Source organism: Gobius niger (genome assembly GCF_951799975.1).
Source record: "Gobius niger genome assembly, chromosome: 6".
Taxonomy (NCBI): domain Eukaryota; kingdom Metazoa; phylum Chordata; class Actinopteri; order Gobiiformes; family Gobiidae; genus Gobius; species Gobius niger.
In genome coordinates, this window is record NC_136857.1 from 14,379,404 (window position 1) to 14,396,320 (window position 16,917).

General features: G+C 37.5%; 2 protein-coding genes across 9 annotated transcripts in view; both read right to left on the reverse strand.

The window, feature by feature from the left end:
• The window catches only part of huwe1 (HECT, UBA and WWE domain containing E3 ubiquitin protein ligase 1), a 28,111-nt gene extending 21,400 nt beyond the window's left edge, over positions 1 to 6,711 (reverse strand). For 4 of the 7 annotated variants that reach the window (XM_079558875.1, XM_079558876.1, XM_079558877.1 and 1 more), the window contains exons 1-21: positions 6,670 to 6,687; positions 6,532 to 6,570; positions 5,492 to 5,575; positions 3,878 to 3,925; positions 3,624 to 3,694; positions 3,259 to 3,357; positions 2,977 to 3,183; positions 2,755 to 2,907; positions 2,615 to 2,677; positions 2,436 to 2,513; positions 2,318 to 2,368; positions 2,071 to 2,239; positions 1,902 to 2,002; positions 1,672 to 1,822; positions 1,466 to 1,593; positions 1,239 to 1,379; positions 1,046 to 1,151; positions 823 to 930; positions 652 to 753; positions 478 to 558; positions 275 to 381 (exon numbers count right to left, since the gene is read on the reverse strand). In XM_079558875.1, the coding sequence (XP_079415001.1) occupies positions 275 to 381; positions 478 to 558; positions 652 to 753; positions 823 to 930; positions 1,046 to 1,151; positions 1,239 to 1,379; positions 1,466 to 1,593; positions 1,672 to 1,822; positions 1,902 to 2,002; positions 2,071 to 2,239; positions 2,318 to 2,368; positions 2,436 to 2,513; positions 2,615 to 2,677; positions 2,755 to 2,907; positions 2,977 to 3,183; positions 3,259 to 3,357; positions 3,624 to 3,668 (1,890 nt within the window). In that variant the 5' untranslated portion in view covers positions 3,669 to 3,694; positions 3,878 to 3,925; positions 5,492 to 5,575; positions 6,532 to 6,570; positions 6,670 to 6,687. Of the gene's footprint in view, positions 1 to 274; positions 382 to 477; positions 559 to 651; positions 754 to 822; positions 931 to 1,045; positions 1,152 to 1,238; positions 1,380 to 1,465; positions 1,594 to 1,671; positions 1,823 to 1,901; positions 2,003 to 2,070; positions 2,240 to 2,317; positions 2,369 to 2,435; positions 2,514 to 2,614; positions 2,678 to 2,754; positions 2,908 to 2,976; positions 3,184 to 3,258; positions 3,358 to 3,623; positions 3,695 to 3,877; positions 3,926 to 4,877; positions 5,070 to 5,491; positions 5,576 to 6,531; positions 6,571 to 6,669 lie in introns of those variants that run through there. The other 3 variants (XM_079558874.1, XM_079558872.1, XM_079558873.1) reach the window with 3 other exon arrangements.
• A 539-nt stretch (positions 6,712 to 7,250) lies between these two features.
• Positions 7,251 to 16,204, reverse strand: phf8 (PHD finger protein 8). 2 transcript variants are annotated; one of them, XM_079558919.1, is made up of 22 exons: positions 15,936 to 16,204; positions 15,175 to 15,391; positions 14,973 to 15,058; positions 14,762 to 14,888; positions 14,031 to 14,191; positions 13,770 to 13,911; positions 13,513 to 13,699; positions 13,277 to 13,439; positions 13,098 to 13,185; positions 12,904 to 13,010; positions 12,744 to 12,835; positions 12,536 to 12,625; positions 12,185 to 12,466; positions 12,025 to 12,107; positions 11,764 to 11,933; positions 10,202 to 10,287; positions 9,987 to 10,105; positions 9,546 to 9,871; positions 9,158 to 9,253; positions 8,962 to 9,071; positions 8,513 to 8,876; positions 7,251 to 8,438 (listed from the first exon to the last, which is right to left on the reverse strand). In XM_079558919.1, exons 2-22 carry the CDS (start codon positions 15,270 to 15,272, stop codon positions 8,350 to 8,352), a joined length of 3,066 nt encoding a protein of 1,021 aa, XP_079415045.1. In that variant the 5' UTR covers positions 15,273 to 15,391; positions 15,936 to 16,204; the 3' UTR covers positions 7,251 to 8,349. The 2 variants fall into 2 exon arrangements, with proteins under 2 accessions (XP_079415045.1, XP_079415044.1); XM_079558918.1 differs by having other exon boundaries at positions 12,025 to 12,110.
• Between the last annotated feature and the right edge of the window lie 713 nt (positions 16,205 to 16,917).

Here is a 16,917-nt window from a genome sequence, read left to right on the forward strand (position 1 = left end):
GGTTGACCAACCACAAGCATGTCGAGCCAATGCTGAGTCAATAGACAACCACCTACTAACTGTGCCAAGAGCCACATGAAAATTACACTTTTTTTTTTTACAGACTACTCCAAAGCAGTACCATATCAACGTCACAATGTCTATCGTACATAACTGCAGCTAAAGGAGGTCCTGTAGTTTATGTAATGAGGGGTTAGAGGGCAACTGATTAAAAAAATATATATATATCTGAGCAAAAATGTTGACAAGAAAACAAATCTACAACAAAACCCACATCTTTGATGAGAAGTGCATGCAACATAACATCAGTGAGGCCGTTATCTTGTAAAGACGACAAGAGGGATGGCTCCTGGAACACAAATACTGTCACGACCTCCGTTGCTAAAATTAGAAGAAAAGCACAGATAAATAAACTATGAATTCATTTTCGTAGTCGTAAAAAGGTTTAAGAACAGGCTAAAGGATTTAAAAACTCACCTAGGAGAAATAGTGAGGGGCCATAATATTCAGCATTACTAATGATGTGTTTGAGTGAGGTAGGCAATGATCCATCCATTACTATGGGAGAAACATGCACTTCAATGTACTGCACACACTTTTATAACAGTTTTATAATTATGATAAACATATGCAAACAATAAAATGGCTTACTGTGGCGGATACCATCAGTGAAAGTAGAGTCCTGGATGGCTTTCTTCAAGAAGTTAAGCATTGATTTTAACAATGCTGCTCGCTGTGGTATACATTGCACTCCTTGGGGACAGATTAAGTTAAGTCAAATAAAATGTATTCATGTATTTTTTTTTGTCTCCAAGGGTATACCTGCACGTGGTGCATTAACGGCATTGTTCTGTGCTCGATGGTCTGTATCTGATCTTGATCCAGAGGATGTGGATGGGCCAGGACTGCTTTCCATGGCAACCTCAGACACTGAGCAAAAAAAAGCAAGCACAAAAATTAGGTGGTCAATTATCATACACTGAAAAGTTGCAATATTAAACTTGCACTGGCTCCAATAATGTCTTAACAAAACATGGCAACTCACTTTCCATATCTGTGTCCATGTCCTCCGCGTCCACTGCAGAGTTAGGCCTTTGAATCTTTGGCTTGATGACAAAAGGGCACTCTTTTCTTGATAGGTCTACCTCATGCTGCATTAATGCATTGTGGGAAAGAAAGACATGACAGGTACATCTGGCATAGACTCTTCTATATTAAAATGGAAAGCAGTAAAATACCTCTAGCCGGCAAATAAAAATGGTAAGGCCGCTGTGGGACTGAAAGGCAGCCATGTCCAAGTTGGTAATGAGGTCCACAACCCGGACAGCTCGGGTCACAAAGGTGATTTGATCCTGCTCATCCCCTAGAAACTTTATCACCTTAAAAAGACAGATTATCAAAATCAGTGCTTAAAATAAAAACTACAGTGAAACTGAAATGGACACATTATTTATGATGTACTTACTTTCAACAGAGCTTCCATCATACCACAAGAAACAAGCGCCTCCCCTCCAGCATCATAGCTGGCCAAATGATAAAGGAAGGAGAAGAGAGCAGTTGCAAACTGGTGTGGATATGGTTCCATCAGAGGATCTACAAATAAAAGAACATTGTGTATATTCTTGTTTTTAGACTGGATTAGTGGCAACACGTCTTTGCCGTTGTACTCACCAATCATTGCCTGTATACAGTTACGCACCAACACAGGCAAAAAGCCATGATAGGAAGCCGTGCCAGTGCAGTCTATGATATTTGAAAGCTTTGGGGTCCTTTCCAGATGAACAATTGATGTTAAAGTGCGCAAAGATGCTGCCTTAATATCCTTATTAAAAAAAATGTAAAAAGTGACTTAATTTGCATCAAATACATACGGTTGTAATGTTTTGCGAGTCGAGACTTACAACAAGTTGTTTGTCTGTAATTTGGAGAACATCAACAAGCTCCTCTATCAGGCCATTATAAAGAATACTGTTGGCGGACTCTTGGAGTGCGTTTGAATACACTATTAAAAAAGATTAAGAATTTAGATTACACATTTTAAATACTATACTAAAAAGAACTTTCTCTTACCCAGTATAGAAATTGCATGTAGTCTGGCTTGCACAGCTTGTAGCCTCTTCTTGTGGTTGGAGAAACCATGGGCAAGTCTAATGTGTGTGAACAGTAGGGTCTGCTTATCCTTAGGGATGTTATACATTGCTGTCAATGACTCCATAATTTCTGACGGACTTTCAGAAATCTAAAACACAAAAAAAAAAAAATGACGTTCTACAGTGTGTCAATAAAAGGGTGACTCATAGGTTTTAAGAAACACTACCTTGTCAAGCTGCTCGATGTGAATATAGTGTAGTGTATTACTACTGGTCTGCTACAGAAACAATTGTTATAAATAAGACAAATACACCTTGTAAGTACGAAGTATTACTCATCTTTACCTTTCTCTCAACTTTGACGTCGGGACCTGGTTCAGCATAGAATTCAAAGTGCAGTGTGGTGGCACTCGGGGGGTACTTCTGTAAAAAAAAGCATTACAAAACCCAAAGAAGAGTAAGTAAACAATACATAATTTGAGTATACACCATGATTAAAAAAGCCTTAAAGCATAACAAATTACCGCCATAGGCAAATCCCTGCAGCATTCAGCGAGACCAAAGCCATTCTCTTTTCCACCCCAGCTCTACAAATTCAACATACATGAGTACCAGCATTTTTACTTGTGGATGAGGAGCTAAAACTGTGAAATAAAACAAATACCTCTGCCAGGTGTTGTAGACGGGCTAATAAAGGTGTTCTTTTATCAGACCCTAGTCTTGTGATGTAGTTGGACCGCTTACTGAACACGTATAGAAGGTTCAGCACAGATAAGACCACCTGCATATCACATGACGCTAACAAGGTAGTTAAGTGCTGTAGAAAAGAAAGATTGTATTAATATATTACCAATAAAATACTATATGACAGTAATCTCAAACCAACCTCTATGGAGCTGTAAAGGTGCCTAGAGAAGCTATATTCAATTAACAGTGCTGTGAAGTTTAGTACTGCCAACAGAAGAGCCTTGAGCTGCCCATTGTCTGGACGATCACACACCAGCAGCCATGACATATTCTCCACTGTCTGGCCTGCATCACAGAGAATGCCATCAAAGCGGTCCAGGAGGTCCACCCAGTGGTACAGTTCGCACTAAAGCAGAAATGAATGAGGTTTTAAAATTAGGCATTATAAACTGAACCTTCAGAAAATGACTATGAAACTCACTTTGCCAATATTCCAGGTCTTGATGTGCTGCAGTTCAACCAGGAGCTGCTCATCACTGCATGCCTTAAGCTTTTCAATAAGTATCCTGCAGTCAGCCGGCTGTGTAAGGTATGAATGAAATTATTAATCAATCTTTCTCTTACAAATTAAGACAACTCCATTAAATGTAGTATTACACAAAGTTGCATTTGAACATTAAACGACTAGGCAGAAAGATTCAAATGCAAATTACAATTTAGTGTACTTTGAACAGAAAAAATTTCAAATAATGTTTAAAGTTTTCGTCATAAAATTGCCCCTTCACTGGTTTAAAACTATGCACTACCACAAGCTTTGACAGCAGTATAAACTGAAGAAATACTCACAGCTTCAGTAGGAGTCTTTTTTAACTTGCTTCTGTCTACCTTCATCGTTACGCCTTCTGTGGCCCCCGATTCTGTTGATTTTAAATGTTACGAGTCACAAATGTCAGAAAACATCGGTCATCTCCTTTAGCTCATTCTATGACACTGGGACAAATGTTTCTTTGTCATTCATCAATTATCTACACACAATTTTTATGTTACAACCAATAGTACTATTAGTCACTCATTTCATTGGCTGTGTGAATTTTACTTACAGAAATCAGTTTGGCAATATCCAGGTAACAGCATTTTAGTCAGATTACCTAAAAAAGAAAAAAAAATATAGATCATCAGGCAAATTATGTGCAACAGACACCTAGGTTTTAAATTCAGCACAATACAGTATTTAAAAGACATTGCCTACACTGAACTGTATTCAACCTGGATTTAGTTTTGTTATATTTACAGAACCTTGTAAACCACAGCAAGCACTTTATTTAGACAGTTATGCAAGTAACAATGTTAACAGGAATTATATATTTGTGTGTTTTATTAATAAGTATATTTTTTGTCACATAAGGACTGCAAATAGGTATTACAAACATATCAGATGGATTGCTGTTCTAGTGTGAAATATTTACAATGTTACATACTAGATACATGCATATCTATCAAACTACTGAAAAAGGAACAAGAGCTAAAACGGTTATAGTATTCAAACCAACTAACGGCCAGAAAGCAACAAAGTCACTTGATTTATTACACTTTACGCAGTTAAATCATTAAAATATGAAATACACTCGTTTGCTAAAAAGACACGAGTCACGGTCTTTGCACACATACATGAGAAAAGAAAGACGAGTGTGTCGAGTAAAACACTAAACAAAACAAGAAAAGCTATGTTGTTGTTGCGGATGTTAGCCTATCAAGCTAACACTGTGATACCGGTAGTAAACGTCGTTGCCATCTCCATATAACATTAGATTACAGTATGCGCAACTTAAGACAGTCGAAAGCTTAACATCATGTTTGGGAAAACGTACATCTAAGGTCAACTCCTAAAACCAACAAACCAACACCGCCACAGCTGTCAGTGTGGTTTTTAGAGCATCACACCACAATTACCCGGGAGATGAAAAAAAAAAATCCAGGTCGAGGCTTTACAGGCCTCAAATTACACTGACTCACTTTACGCAGCCTGTCCGGTTTTCATGAAAACGAAACAGTAAATGACACAAGCGTCATGTGTGAATGCGATGCATCTCTGTAGAATACCTCAGAGCGGAAAACTCCTGTCAAAAAAGCGCTTAGCCTCAGTGCTACACATTCCCTATTAGCCCAAGTTAGCCGGCAGCAGAAATGCACAATAAACTCGCTGAATCATTGTCGGACCGTCTAACCTGACACTGCGAGTTTTGTTTACCAGATTATACAGTCTGGGTAAAACTAGTACGCAAGTGCACAAATTATATCTATCCGAAACGATCTTTTTGCAATTGTCCAAGTAGCACAGAGCCGTTGGCAGTCGAGACTCTGGGTTGTGTGTGTGTGCGCAAAATGTGCACCGATATAAATGTGTATCTAATTTTCACTTGTGCTCAATAAATGTATAATTATATTAACTTACAATAAACTCTTGTATCTACAGCTACGTTAACTCATAAGATTGCAAAAATAAAACTATACTGCATTGTCTATCCAGTTAAAGGCGATCAGAAGCAATAAATTACATAAAATAAAGTACACTGGTAAATCACGTAAATCGGATTTAGTCATAAGAATATAGTAGCCATTTACCACCAAAAAAACACAACTTTTTGTTGAGATTATAATAGAAAGTACAAAATGTAGCTAGGTTAACTATACAGGGAAAAAATAGAGTTGCATACCATAAACTCCTTTGATTCATTAACCCAACCATTTGAATTCTGTTTATTTGAGCTGTTTTGTTTTTTGCAAATGCTTCAGATGATCTGAAAAAATAAAATAAAATATATATATCGCAAAACACTGCAAATCCACGCCAATAGAGTGGTCGTAACGTTTGGGTACCATGTATTGGTTATTAATATGTAATTTTAAATGGTAAAATGTATGAAGACTCCATTCAACAATGCAAGTCTGAATCGAAATACTTGATCTAATTTGAGTTAACAAAGTAACTTTGTTTTACAGCCACTGGTTTGGTGTTTTGTAGCAATGCATCAATAAGGATATAATAGAGTATAATGACAAAACCAAAAAATAAAAATACCGCGAATCACTGAAACTGCAGCCAAACGTGCAATAGCTTTAATATTATATTACTACAATTAATAATAATAATAACAAAAACAATAATAATAAATAAGATACACAATTTAATAATGTTAACGATGTGATTTTATCAGCTTCATTTTACTTTGCGAAGTACCTTATAAAAAAGAAAAAGAAAAAAAGAGGCGGAAATCTAAAAAAAAAAAAAAAAAGAAAAAAAAAACCTAGCCTGCCGCTTTACTTTTAGTTATACAAGTATTCCCCGTGTTGGAGCATAATCACACATTTATGTCGTTGACACAACGTTTCCAACCTCTATCAATACTGGCAGGCATGGCTGCGCAAAAACATTGTCACTGGCAGTCTATCATTAGCCAAGTTTCAAGTTATTGCTACATGACGTTAGCAAGTCGTTAGCTTTCAACACTAGGGAACATAGCACAGCCGATGCTTAATTTTTTAGCATGTGGTGGAAAATGTAATCACACAAGTAGATTTTTTGCCGTTACACTCGGAAAAACTCTGTCTAATGTGCAAACTCCTTTGACTTGTGAAAAATACCACCACACACGGAGCATGAGTAAGCTAGCGACGAAAACCTCACAATGCTCTATCAGTGGGATGATGGCTAAATTAAAAATGGCGGTTTACACGACAGAATATCCATATTTACCAGCAAAAAGACCACTTCTATGACCTCCGCTTTTGTTTGCTGTGAAAATATTGATACCGTCAATGTTGCATTATAGCCAAGGAACCCGTACATCGTTAAAACTACACGCTAGACTAAAGAATCGACACTTCAACTCACCTCAAATGCGTGTTACATTTGCTTCTCCATCTTGCACTGGCGAGTAGGACAGTCTGAAATCTCGCGAGAACACATTTTGCTGCGTTACCCCATGGTTTTCCCCTCACCCTGCTAGGGCACTCCCTTGTTGTGAAAAGCAATCATAATGCGCTTTTTGTTCACCATTGTAGTACATTACAATTTAGCAGTAAAATGCTTTCGCAGCATATATGGAACATTAGTTATGAACCGATTTGTTCATTTATTTATACAGGAATCATAATTATAGTTAATGGATTGAACCTTGATCACTTAAATTCATAAATCATTACTTTTTTCTTTTAACATAAAGTCGAGTATTTACCTTGATTTGCAGGGATGATGGCTGCACTCTAAATTACATATATATTTTTTAAATGTATAAAACTGGGACAGTTATGAGTCTCTAAATAGACGAGACTAGAGCAACTCATGATAGTTTAAGCATAAAACCTATAAATCAACAAATGTATATCTAACATTTTCGTTTAAAATTGTATTTAAACATTGTTATAACACACAGCATATATCAAAGGGATCACAATGTGTAACTAATAATTTTAACAAGGGTTTTCCAGCACACTTTCATAATTACACAAACAAGACAAGAAGTGACATTACAATTACTGTGTACAAAGTAAAAAAAAATCTGTTATCTTCAAAATACAGCAAAACCTTGTGTACAAGTCATGTTGAAATATTTCAAAGTTTGGAACTATAAAAGAACATACGTTAAAACCCATATTTACACGTCAATTAAAATCCTGCAATTTTCACATTACACACCTTTAAATCTACCATTTGTGACTAGTACATTCTGTGGGGGAAAAAAGCACAAATCTAGACCTGCCTGAAGAATGGTGTCAATAATCCTTTTGTTCCCTATATCTATATACATTAAAGATACAAATATGTACAAGTGTAACTGTAAAATTTAGAAATAAATGGTGGATACAGTTTTGTACAAGTCTTGATTTGTCAAAAAATATTTGAGGTTCTTTGGAAAGGAAAAACCTAAACAAACAAGGTAGTTTATATCACATTTGCCTTGGTAAAAATAAATATTTTGAATAAATAGACCATGTCATGTTATTTGTGTTACTGTTTTCACAAATAGATGCAAGAATAAAAGGATATATTCTTTAACGATAGAAAATATTGTACAAAAAGCAACTATCCAGAGATCTAACATTTGTATCTTTTCTGAGAATCCTTTTTCAATTTAGAGATATTAAAAGTGTAAAAAACAAACAAAACAAAAAAAACTACAGAAGGGTACATTTAGATTGAGACAATGGAAGCTGTACAAATTTTACAAAACTATATAAAATTATATCCCTTTAAAAGCTAGTTACAGACAAGGTCTGTCAAAGAAAGCACATTTAAAATCTACCTTGTAGAACTATCTTGTCAAATCAAAAACTGATATAAGCTCTATTACATTTCAGTCATTATACATGCAACAGATGATTTCAAGTTATGCTGAGGTCTTTTGAAAAGAAAGAAGAAATAAAAAAGGTTATTTGACAATGCAGATAAGTGGAATATCTAGCAGAAAATGGCATTTATATGAAAAACAAAAAACAAGATGCAGGTGAGAACCCCATTTCTTAGTCAAAAATATGAGTTTTCTCAAACAGTCTCTAACAATAATACATTTCCTCATAAAAGAAGTTTGCCATTGCGGTGAATTTTGAGAATTTTTCCAAGTCTCTGTTTTGCTGTTGCAAGTCCCTTCTTTGGACGTTTCCCTTTAATAAAAAGAAAAGGGGACAATAAATCAGAACACATTTTAAGTTTCTTTACCTACACTTTTCATTCTTACCTTGACCAACTCCCGTGATGCCCTGGCTAACTAATGCTGCAGGTGATGCAGCAGAATGAGAACTGCTGTTTTGTGGAGACAAAGAAGGTCGTCTTGATGTGAGGAACACGCCAGGAGCCATTGCACCACTGCCTCGCGGTCCTCCAGGGCCGTAGGGACCTGGTCCTGCTGTGTACTCATGGTCTAGCAGACTGGCAGAATAGCAGTCCATTCTCCTGTCTGGGCTGAAGTCTGCAGGGGATTCAGCGGCAGGTGGTGGTGATGGTGCAGATGGCTCATTTTGCACAGGTGGAGGAGAAGCCACAGGTGGTGGTGCAGGACGTGGCTTTTTGGTGTACTTTCTTTTTGCAGGCTTTTGCTGTTCCTGGATCAGAACAAAACAAAGCATAAAATAAGGCAGAAATTGTACATAATCAACTGTACATAATAACTAACAAAATTGAACACACTTGTTGTGCCAATTTGGCAGCAGCTGCAGCAAGACCGGTTTCTACAGATGCGACCCTTGCCCCTTCTCTGGCTGGTCGTTCTTGTTTTGGAAGTGTAGGCATCACCCTCGCTACATTTTTTTTTTTACAGAGGTTACATTGTTATATATAAGTGAAACATGAACAATATCAGCTTTGTTTTTGATCAACTGTTTACCCTTTGGACTCCAAGGTGTATCATCCCAATTCTTCTTTCTTTTCGTTTTGGCTCTACTTGCATGGTCATCTTCATCTGATTCCAAAGATGGGTAAACTAAAAACAAAACATGTAGTAAACGTCAATAGATGAATTTATCACTATAAAAATCATAAGAAGCGACTTAATTCACATGAAAGTGATAGCCAAAAACTAACTAAGTTACACTTTCCAAAGTGCCCAAAATGAAATACAAAATGTATTTGTATTTAATGGGCCTACAACAGACTTTATGAAAAAATATATATATATTTAGCCTTTTAGCGTTTTTGAAGACATTTGCAATCATTGTCAACTGTGAGCTTAATTAAAAGTTCCTTAACTACAGTTCTCAGATAGATATCTTTACCATAGTCAGAGTCTTTAAAACAAGTCCCAAGTGTTTCTTGTTCATCAGGACTCTCTTCATCACTCAGATGACGTGCTGGTCGTTTAATGGGTCGTTTTCCTGGTCTCTGAATGATGGGCTTCTTCTCAGTCTTTTTGACCCCAGTAGCAGTCATCCATACAGCTCTGCCTCCTTTGTCCTTTATCACCCCAAGACCTTCCGTCAAACCCCCAGAAATAGACAAGGGTGATGAGGAAGAGGAAGAAGATGAAGATGAAGGAGGGTTGGCCATGGAGAGCATGCCTTGAATGGCATCACGAGTACTGGGAGAAGCTGGAGCCTCTTCGCTGAGGAAAATATATAGATATATTTGTATTTTGACTAAGCTCCACAACAACATCAAAAGTGTAAAAGTCTGAACAAATATTCATAGAAAATCTTAGCCTTTAGTTGGGTGCTCACCCGAGAGCTGGGTCCAAGCCTGCCACCTGTTTACTGGCCTTGAGTAGGTCAAGAATTCCACCAGCACCGCCCTTCACTCCATGTGCCTCTAGTGCCTCCTCATCTGTGGTATAATCCTCCTGAGGGCAATAGGAAAATGCTTTTTTGTTTTGTTTTTTACTTTGTGAAAGTGAAATTCACACATTGTCCAACACATAAGTTAATAATATGCTTACTTCAATGTCAAAGTCAACCTCTCCAGGCTCTCTGATGCGATTAGGATCAGAGCAAGGTTTTGCTCTAGGCAGCTTTCTAGGAAGACCTTGGGACACATTTTACAACATTCATGAGAACATTCATGGTAAAAAACAGGAATTGACTGAATAGTAGCTTTAGTTACACTATGGCCCTTGAGCACTTAAAATCTGTATTCATACTACACTGGGGGTCGAAGGTTTGTAGTGTGTCCAGGTCCACCTTGATGTACCCATAGGCCCCAGGGCTTAAACAAAATTGTATTGTAAATTGTAATTGCAGCATCAATAAGAGGCGTTGTAAATGATGGATTACTCATCAGAACCGGTTCTCCTTGTAGATAAACTCGTTGCTGCTCCAGTGGGACAAAGAGCCACTACAAGGAGGCTGAAGAACCGCGGGTTGCCGACCCACGTGATAGGCCCTTGTATATGGTAGGCCTCTGGGCTCCAGGCCCTGCTAGCCCATTGGTGGCAGCTCTGAGTGTGTCCCTCTCTTCACCATGCACTTGCTACAAATGTATAGCCATGCGAACTTTCTCATAAACAAGTTATCAAGATTTGTTGGAATTGGGTGGTGCAGCTCTTTCTGTGCAGCCATACTTAATGTATTGTACTAATACAATACAATGAAAAGTATGGCTACCTAAAGGCGTTTTCACACATGTTGGAGCACCTCAAGGGTCGATCCGAGATCTCCGTAGTTTCAACAGTATTTACTTCAAGGTTAGTTTAGTCTGTGTTCACACGTGCCCACGTTAAACTTCGGACCACAAGCCACATAAAAACGATCAGCTGTTCGCTGAACTTATTCTCATCAACAGGCATCAACCTGTCAATGCGCCGACTCACACACACGTGTGTGCTTCCCTGATGTTACGCTATGGTCACTCTTCTCCCTTGTGGGGAAATGCATTTAGTTAAATACTTGCAAGGCGAGGAGAAATGACCTCAATCGGCTCATGAAGAGGAATGCTTTGTTGCACAGCAGGAAGGGACGAGGGACAGAAGAGAGACATACCTGAATGATATACAGTTGATCCATTTTGCCTGGTCAGAGCAGTAATCCAAAGGTTGTCATGCAGCGCGTATATTCATTCTTTCGTCGCGCAAAAAAGAGGCGTGAAAGCAGTTTGGCCCAAGGACAGCCGCCTTCACACCAAACCCGCCCCGTCCCAGAGTGCGGCTCAGGCCGCTCCGAGACCACCTGTTTCAGCCTGACTCGGAGCGGCTGTTTAGACCAGCCCAGAGTACTGCGACTGGGTTCACACTGACCCAAAAGAAAGTGTTGCTCTCGGGTCGACAGCCCCATTAGGTCGACCTAACAAGAGCCTGTGTATAAACGCCCTGCATCTGATTTTTATCACCTACAAACATGACCTGAGGAAGATCCACTTAGATCAAAACTTCATAAATACAGGTTCATTGGAGTAGGTGTGCAGGCTTTGTCACTCTTCACCACCCTCAAACACCCAAACATGTTATGCTCTTTAAAGACATTTATTGAAGTGTGTACTGGGACCAAGACAAATTTAAGAGGTTACCACTCAGTTTCTTCTTTCTGCTGCATGCTGCTTGCTTGCGTCTTGGAGGAGGAGTCTCGTCAATTTGCAGCTCATCCTCGGATTCAAAATCAGAAGCACTTGATCCTTCCATCTCAAGTTGTTGGTAGCTCGTGGCTGATCCTGCTCCATTGCTACTACCATCCTTCTTACTATAAGCAAAGAAAATTTAAACAATGACTGGCAAGATTTAAATAACACTGTGTGGTAACTGCACCTGATAAAAATATATAAAAAACTTACCCTTGGATTTTTCCATTGGTTAAAACTAGCTTCAATTTGCTTTTATTAAATTTTCCTTCAAAGTCATCTAATGGCAACTCTAACTGCTAAGACATAAACAAATCCAGAATAAGAATACATGCAAGCAAGACTCACATCAGACATTGATACAGAACTTTACCCTGTTTTTGCCTTTTGATTTTCCAGGCTGAAATTTCTTGAGGGTGTGTTTTGTGTGAATCTCAAGGAGGTCAAGTTCTCCTGCCTCCACTTTCACAGCTCCTTTTTGACCCTTTTTCTTTATTCCCATTTGTCCGAAAGTATCCGTAACTTCTTTCGGTTTGAGACCCTTTTTCTTTCCAGGGGGACGTCCTGAGTTCTGAGGTGTATTTAGAGGAGCTTTTGTAAGAGGTGAGCCAGGATACTGAGCTCCTGTGCGACCTTTGTTTTGTTGAAAAATGTCCTACGGGAGAAAAAAAAAGTGTATTTTTAAAGAAATGCATTTGTAAATCAATTAACATTTTTGAATTACCTCAACCAGACGGATTTCTTTTGCCAGGTCTTTCACCAGTATTTGAGTATTGATTGTTTCTGGAATCTCCATTTCATGGTCTGTTAAAGCCTATTGTCACAAGTTAATATATGAAATGTGATCATTTTATCATGTAAAAGCTCAATACAACATGTGAAATGCATTTAATTCTCATATTTTTAAAATAAAAACAAACAATTAAACAAACCTCTTTGCGGGTCCAGCTGCGGAAAGCATTGTTTAGCGCTTTAGCGCCATGGACAAGGTAAGAAGCAGGGTGTCTGCGGTTTTCTCTTAAACCTAAATTATTTCAGTATAGTATTACTTCAACGACAACACTTAATTCGATTATTAAATAGAACTCTTACCTCTAAAAGTGTCCAGAAGGTGTTTCCCAACATACCAGCATACCGTTTCAAAATTGGGAAACTTGAATAAGTCTGCAGTGCTCAATCTTTTCTCTATTTCATACGCCCTGTAGGGAAACAAGAACACTTCTAAGCTGAACAATTAAAATAGATGGTTCAGGTGTCAATGCAGGTGACGGTCCTTCAAAACCAACCGTAGTTGCATGTCGATGTTGAGGCTATGCAAAAAGTTTCCTCCAAAGGCCAAACAGTCCACTGGAGTAAGGACAGCATGAATCCATCCTAAAAGGCAAGATATAAATACATTACTGTGAGTGATTAAAATATATATATATATATATATATATATATTTCTTGTTTTTTGTTAGCATACCTGTTGGAATAAATAACGTGTTCCCCTGTTTCAGTGAACACTTGTAACACATATCAACCTGATCGCCAAAGAACATTTCATTTTGATTAGATGAAGAGTTCCATCTCTCAAAAAGTGCAAGGTTGGCCGGTGTGGGAGAGATCAGATAGAATATTTTTTCCCCCTGAAAGACAAAGTCAAGTAATTATGTACATTAAATGGTAATATACAAGTAAATAATGTGGCTTTCTTCTTACTCTAAGAACATGGTACCACACAGAGGTGCCTCCAAAGTCGATGTGAAAGTCTGTATAGCTGTCCTTGACTCCCATCAGGCAGTACTTTTGTACATTGGGACGTTCAAACACAGACTCCTCTGGCCACAGGTTTTCAACCCATGACAATTTCCGTACAATCTTTGGAGTCTCGACCAAATTTGAGAGTCTGAAAATAAAACATAGAAAATAAAAACAAAAAGGATTTTAATTAGCGTAATTAAATAACAAGTCCTTACCTGGTTTCAGAGAACTCCAAGCTGATTACATTAAGCACTTTGTCTCTATTAGGACTGTTGTAATACTCAACAAAGTCCCCTAAACGCATCTTCAAGTCACACTGGCGAGGTACATCAATCACATCAATCTCCCTGTCTGAACCTGTAATTAATAAAAAAAAAAAAAAAAAAAAAAAAGGAAAAAAGAAAAATATACATATAATAATATTGAAAGTAACAGATGATTTGCATTTCTTTAATTTTTATAAAAACATTTTTTACCAATGTAGTTTTCTACATCGCTGACAGTAAATGAAGATGGAGGCAAAGTCATTCCAAGACCATCCCTTCGAAGTACCATAACAGGAACGCTGAATGAGTGCTCTTCAAGAAATTCAACAGTGAGCTGAGCACCGGTGGGCTTCAGTAAGACCTCGTCCGCACTTTATTACAGACAATACTTGTATTAATATATTGTCAAAGTACAAACAAAGACATTTGAAACAGGGTATAAATCTGTAGTTACTCTCCTATAATTAATACTGAACTTTAAATAAAAAGTGTAGTACCGGTCCTATTGATTTGGTAAAATATGCCACAGTTTCTAAATCTTCAGAGTACTACTTTTTAATTTCTCCCAACTTGTGTAAGCCTTCTTTCTTGTTTGTTTTGATAGGACGGATCATACGTTTCTTTAATTGAAAAAAGTGTGAATTCTGTCTGCCCAGGCCATTTCCCCCCAAATTTTTGATGACGTCAACAACACTGTTCTCATACCAGACAAAATACTGTATTTTAAGAAAAAGCCATTCACGTGAGTGTCAGGGTAATAAAATATCAGTAATCAATATAGAATTTACAATCGGAACAATTTAAAATAACACAACTTCATTATTATTTTCTATCATCATAGAAATGCAAATCTTTATAATGTGCCACTGTGAAGTTCAAACCCAAGGTTGTTAATCACTGGTATTTATACAGTATGTAGGCGCTCTACCAAAAATACTTACTTTGGGAAGGTGCGACTTCGTAGCTCTCGCACAAACTGAGCACTGCCTGTTTTCACAGGTCGACTTGGATCTCTAAGGCCAACAGAACTTGCATCTGACTGTTTGCTACCTCCACGGCGTTTACGCACTTAAAAAAACAACACATAAGTGCATAAGTAAGTACTTACTACTACATGTAGAAATATAAATAAAATAAGAACTGTGAACTTACTAACAGATGGTCCATGTGTAACTTGACAATTTGGACAATGATAGAGGTCAATTTCAGCTGCCTTGTCCTCTTCGACTCCAACACAACTATAAATAATAATAAAAATATAAACATTGTGTTAAATACTTGCATGTCCTTTGTTAATTAAAAACTAAAACAGCATCTGTTAAGCGTGTCACAATATGAGGGAGAAAAAACTCACCTTCCATGAAACCAGTCTTGGCAAATATCACACTCAATCATAAAGCGTGTCACATCATATGGCAGACGGCACAAGCAGTAAACTGGTACAGATGCCATAATGGACGTGTTCACACTGCTTTGTTGTAGCAAAGAACGAGCACTTTACTGGTTGTTGAAATCCAGTAGAAACTTAATGCTGATAATGAATCTTCATGGCCCAAGGAAACCAAACACACCTACAGAGAGAAATTACATTGAAAAACGAAAACATTTAAACAAGCGTTCAATCGCTTGATTAACTTTTTTCAATGAATTTGACATTGCACTAAATTGTTGGGTACGTGTGAAACGTTTTCGTTTTCAGGATGCATAAAAAATGACCAACAAAACTGTTTCAAAAGTTAATATCGCGTTAATCTCGTAATATTTAAATGAAAAACTAACGTTAGGTAATAACAAAACTGAAATGACCACATACGATTGCATAGCATTGTGCGGTACTTTTAGAGTTGTTTATATAATCTTAATTAACACGTACAGATGACATTTTGCATGTGCTGTTTGTCAACACACACAGCTGGCTGTTATCAAAGAAACAAGCTAGCAAGTTCGGTTAGCGTGAGGCTAACGATAGCCGTTTAACTAAATAAAATACACAAAAAAACACTAGAAACCAAGAAAACACAAAGAGAATTGTTTAAAACAACACATGACTGACACATAACACGAAGCCAGCACGGGTGAATAATGCCAAAAGATACTAGATTTGCAGAAACTTACCGAGTTAGCTAGAGCTAGCTGAGGCAGAGCTGCTCAAAGCCGATGTAATCCCTACGCAAGCCCGGGGAAGTAGCGGCCCTGTTATGTTGTTTGTAGCTATTTCAAACACCACATACTTATTACAAGCACAAATTGCAATTAAACAGTTCCCGTTTTAGTTGTTTTCGTAAATCCGAGAAGCGTAATCATGCAAAGCTTTAATAGTCCAAAATATTTGCAAAAAACGTTGAGAATAAATGCATCAGCGCCATTTCAAAGACAACAACGTCGCTGCGTCACTACGTCACGGAATGGGCATGAATGTCAATAAAGTTACTTTTACTAAAACAAAGAAAATGATTTTTTTTTTTACTTTTACTAAAACAAAAAGCAAAACAAGAATAAAAGCTGTTGATGATGATTATTGTTGTTGTTGTAATTATTATTATTATGATGATGATTATTGTTATTTTCTGTCCCAAATGTTAGCAAAAATTAGAGAAAGCTTTAATGCTTACCATGTTGCTTGGTTTGCACCATTCTGTCTAAACACTAAAATTTGTATCTTTATTTTTATATTTCAACATCCATAAACGGCAAGTGCCATCAAAACTTGGCGAGGTAAAACCATAACACAAATGCTACTGCAAGGGGGAGCCAGTTCTCCGGAGCAACAACGCTTAGAAGAACCACGTAGAGGAAGCGACTTCCCTGAAAAAAGATCGCGTATCAGAGACACCAATCCCGTGCCAGAGCGGGCCAAATTACTCCTTTAATTTTTTTTTTAAAATCTTTTATTTGTTTATTTCAAAAGTCAATGCAGTTTGAATGAAAATGTGATATCAACTCCTTTACATATCACTTTACCTCAGTTCTGTTATTTTGTCTTTTTACAATATTTACCGAGTTCCAGATATAGTTTAGTGCATATAATGGGAGAAAGTTGAGCAAAATTAAATTAAAGTCATTGTTTGCAGCCCTTGCATCCATCCATCCAATCATT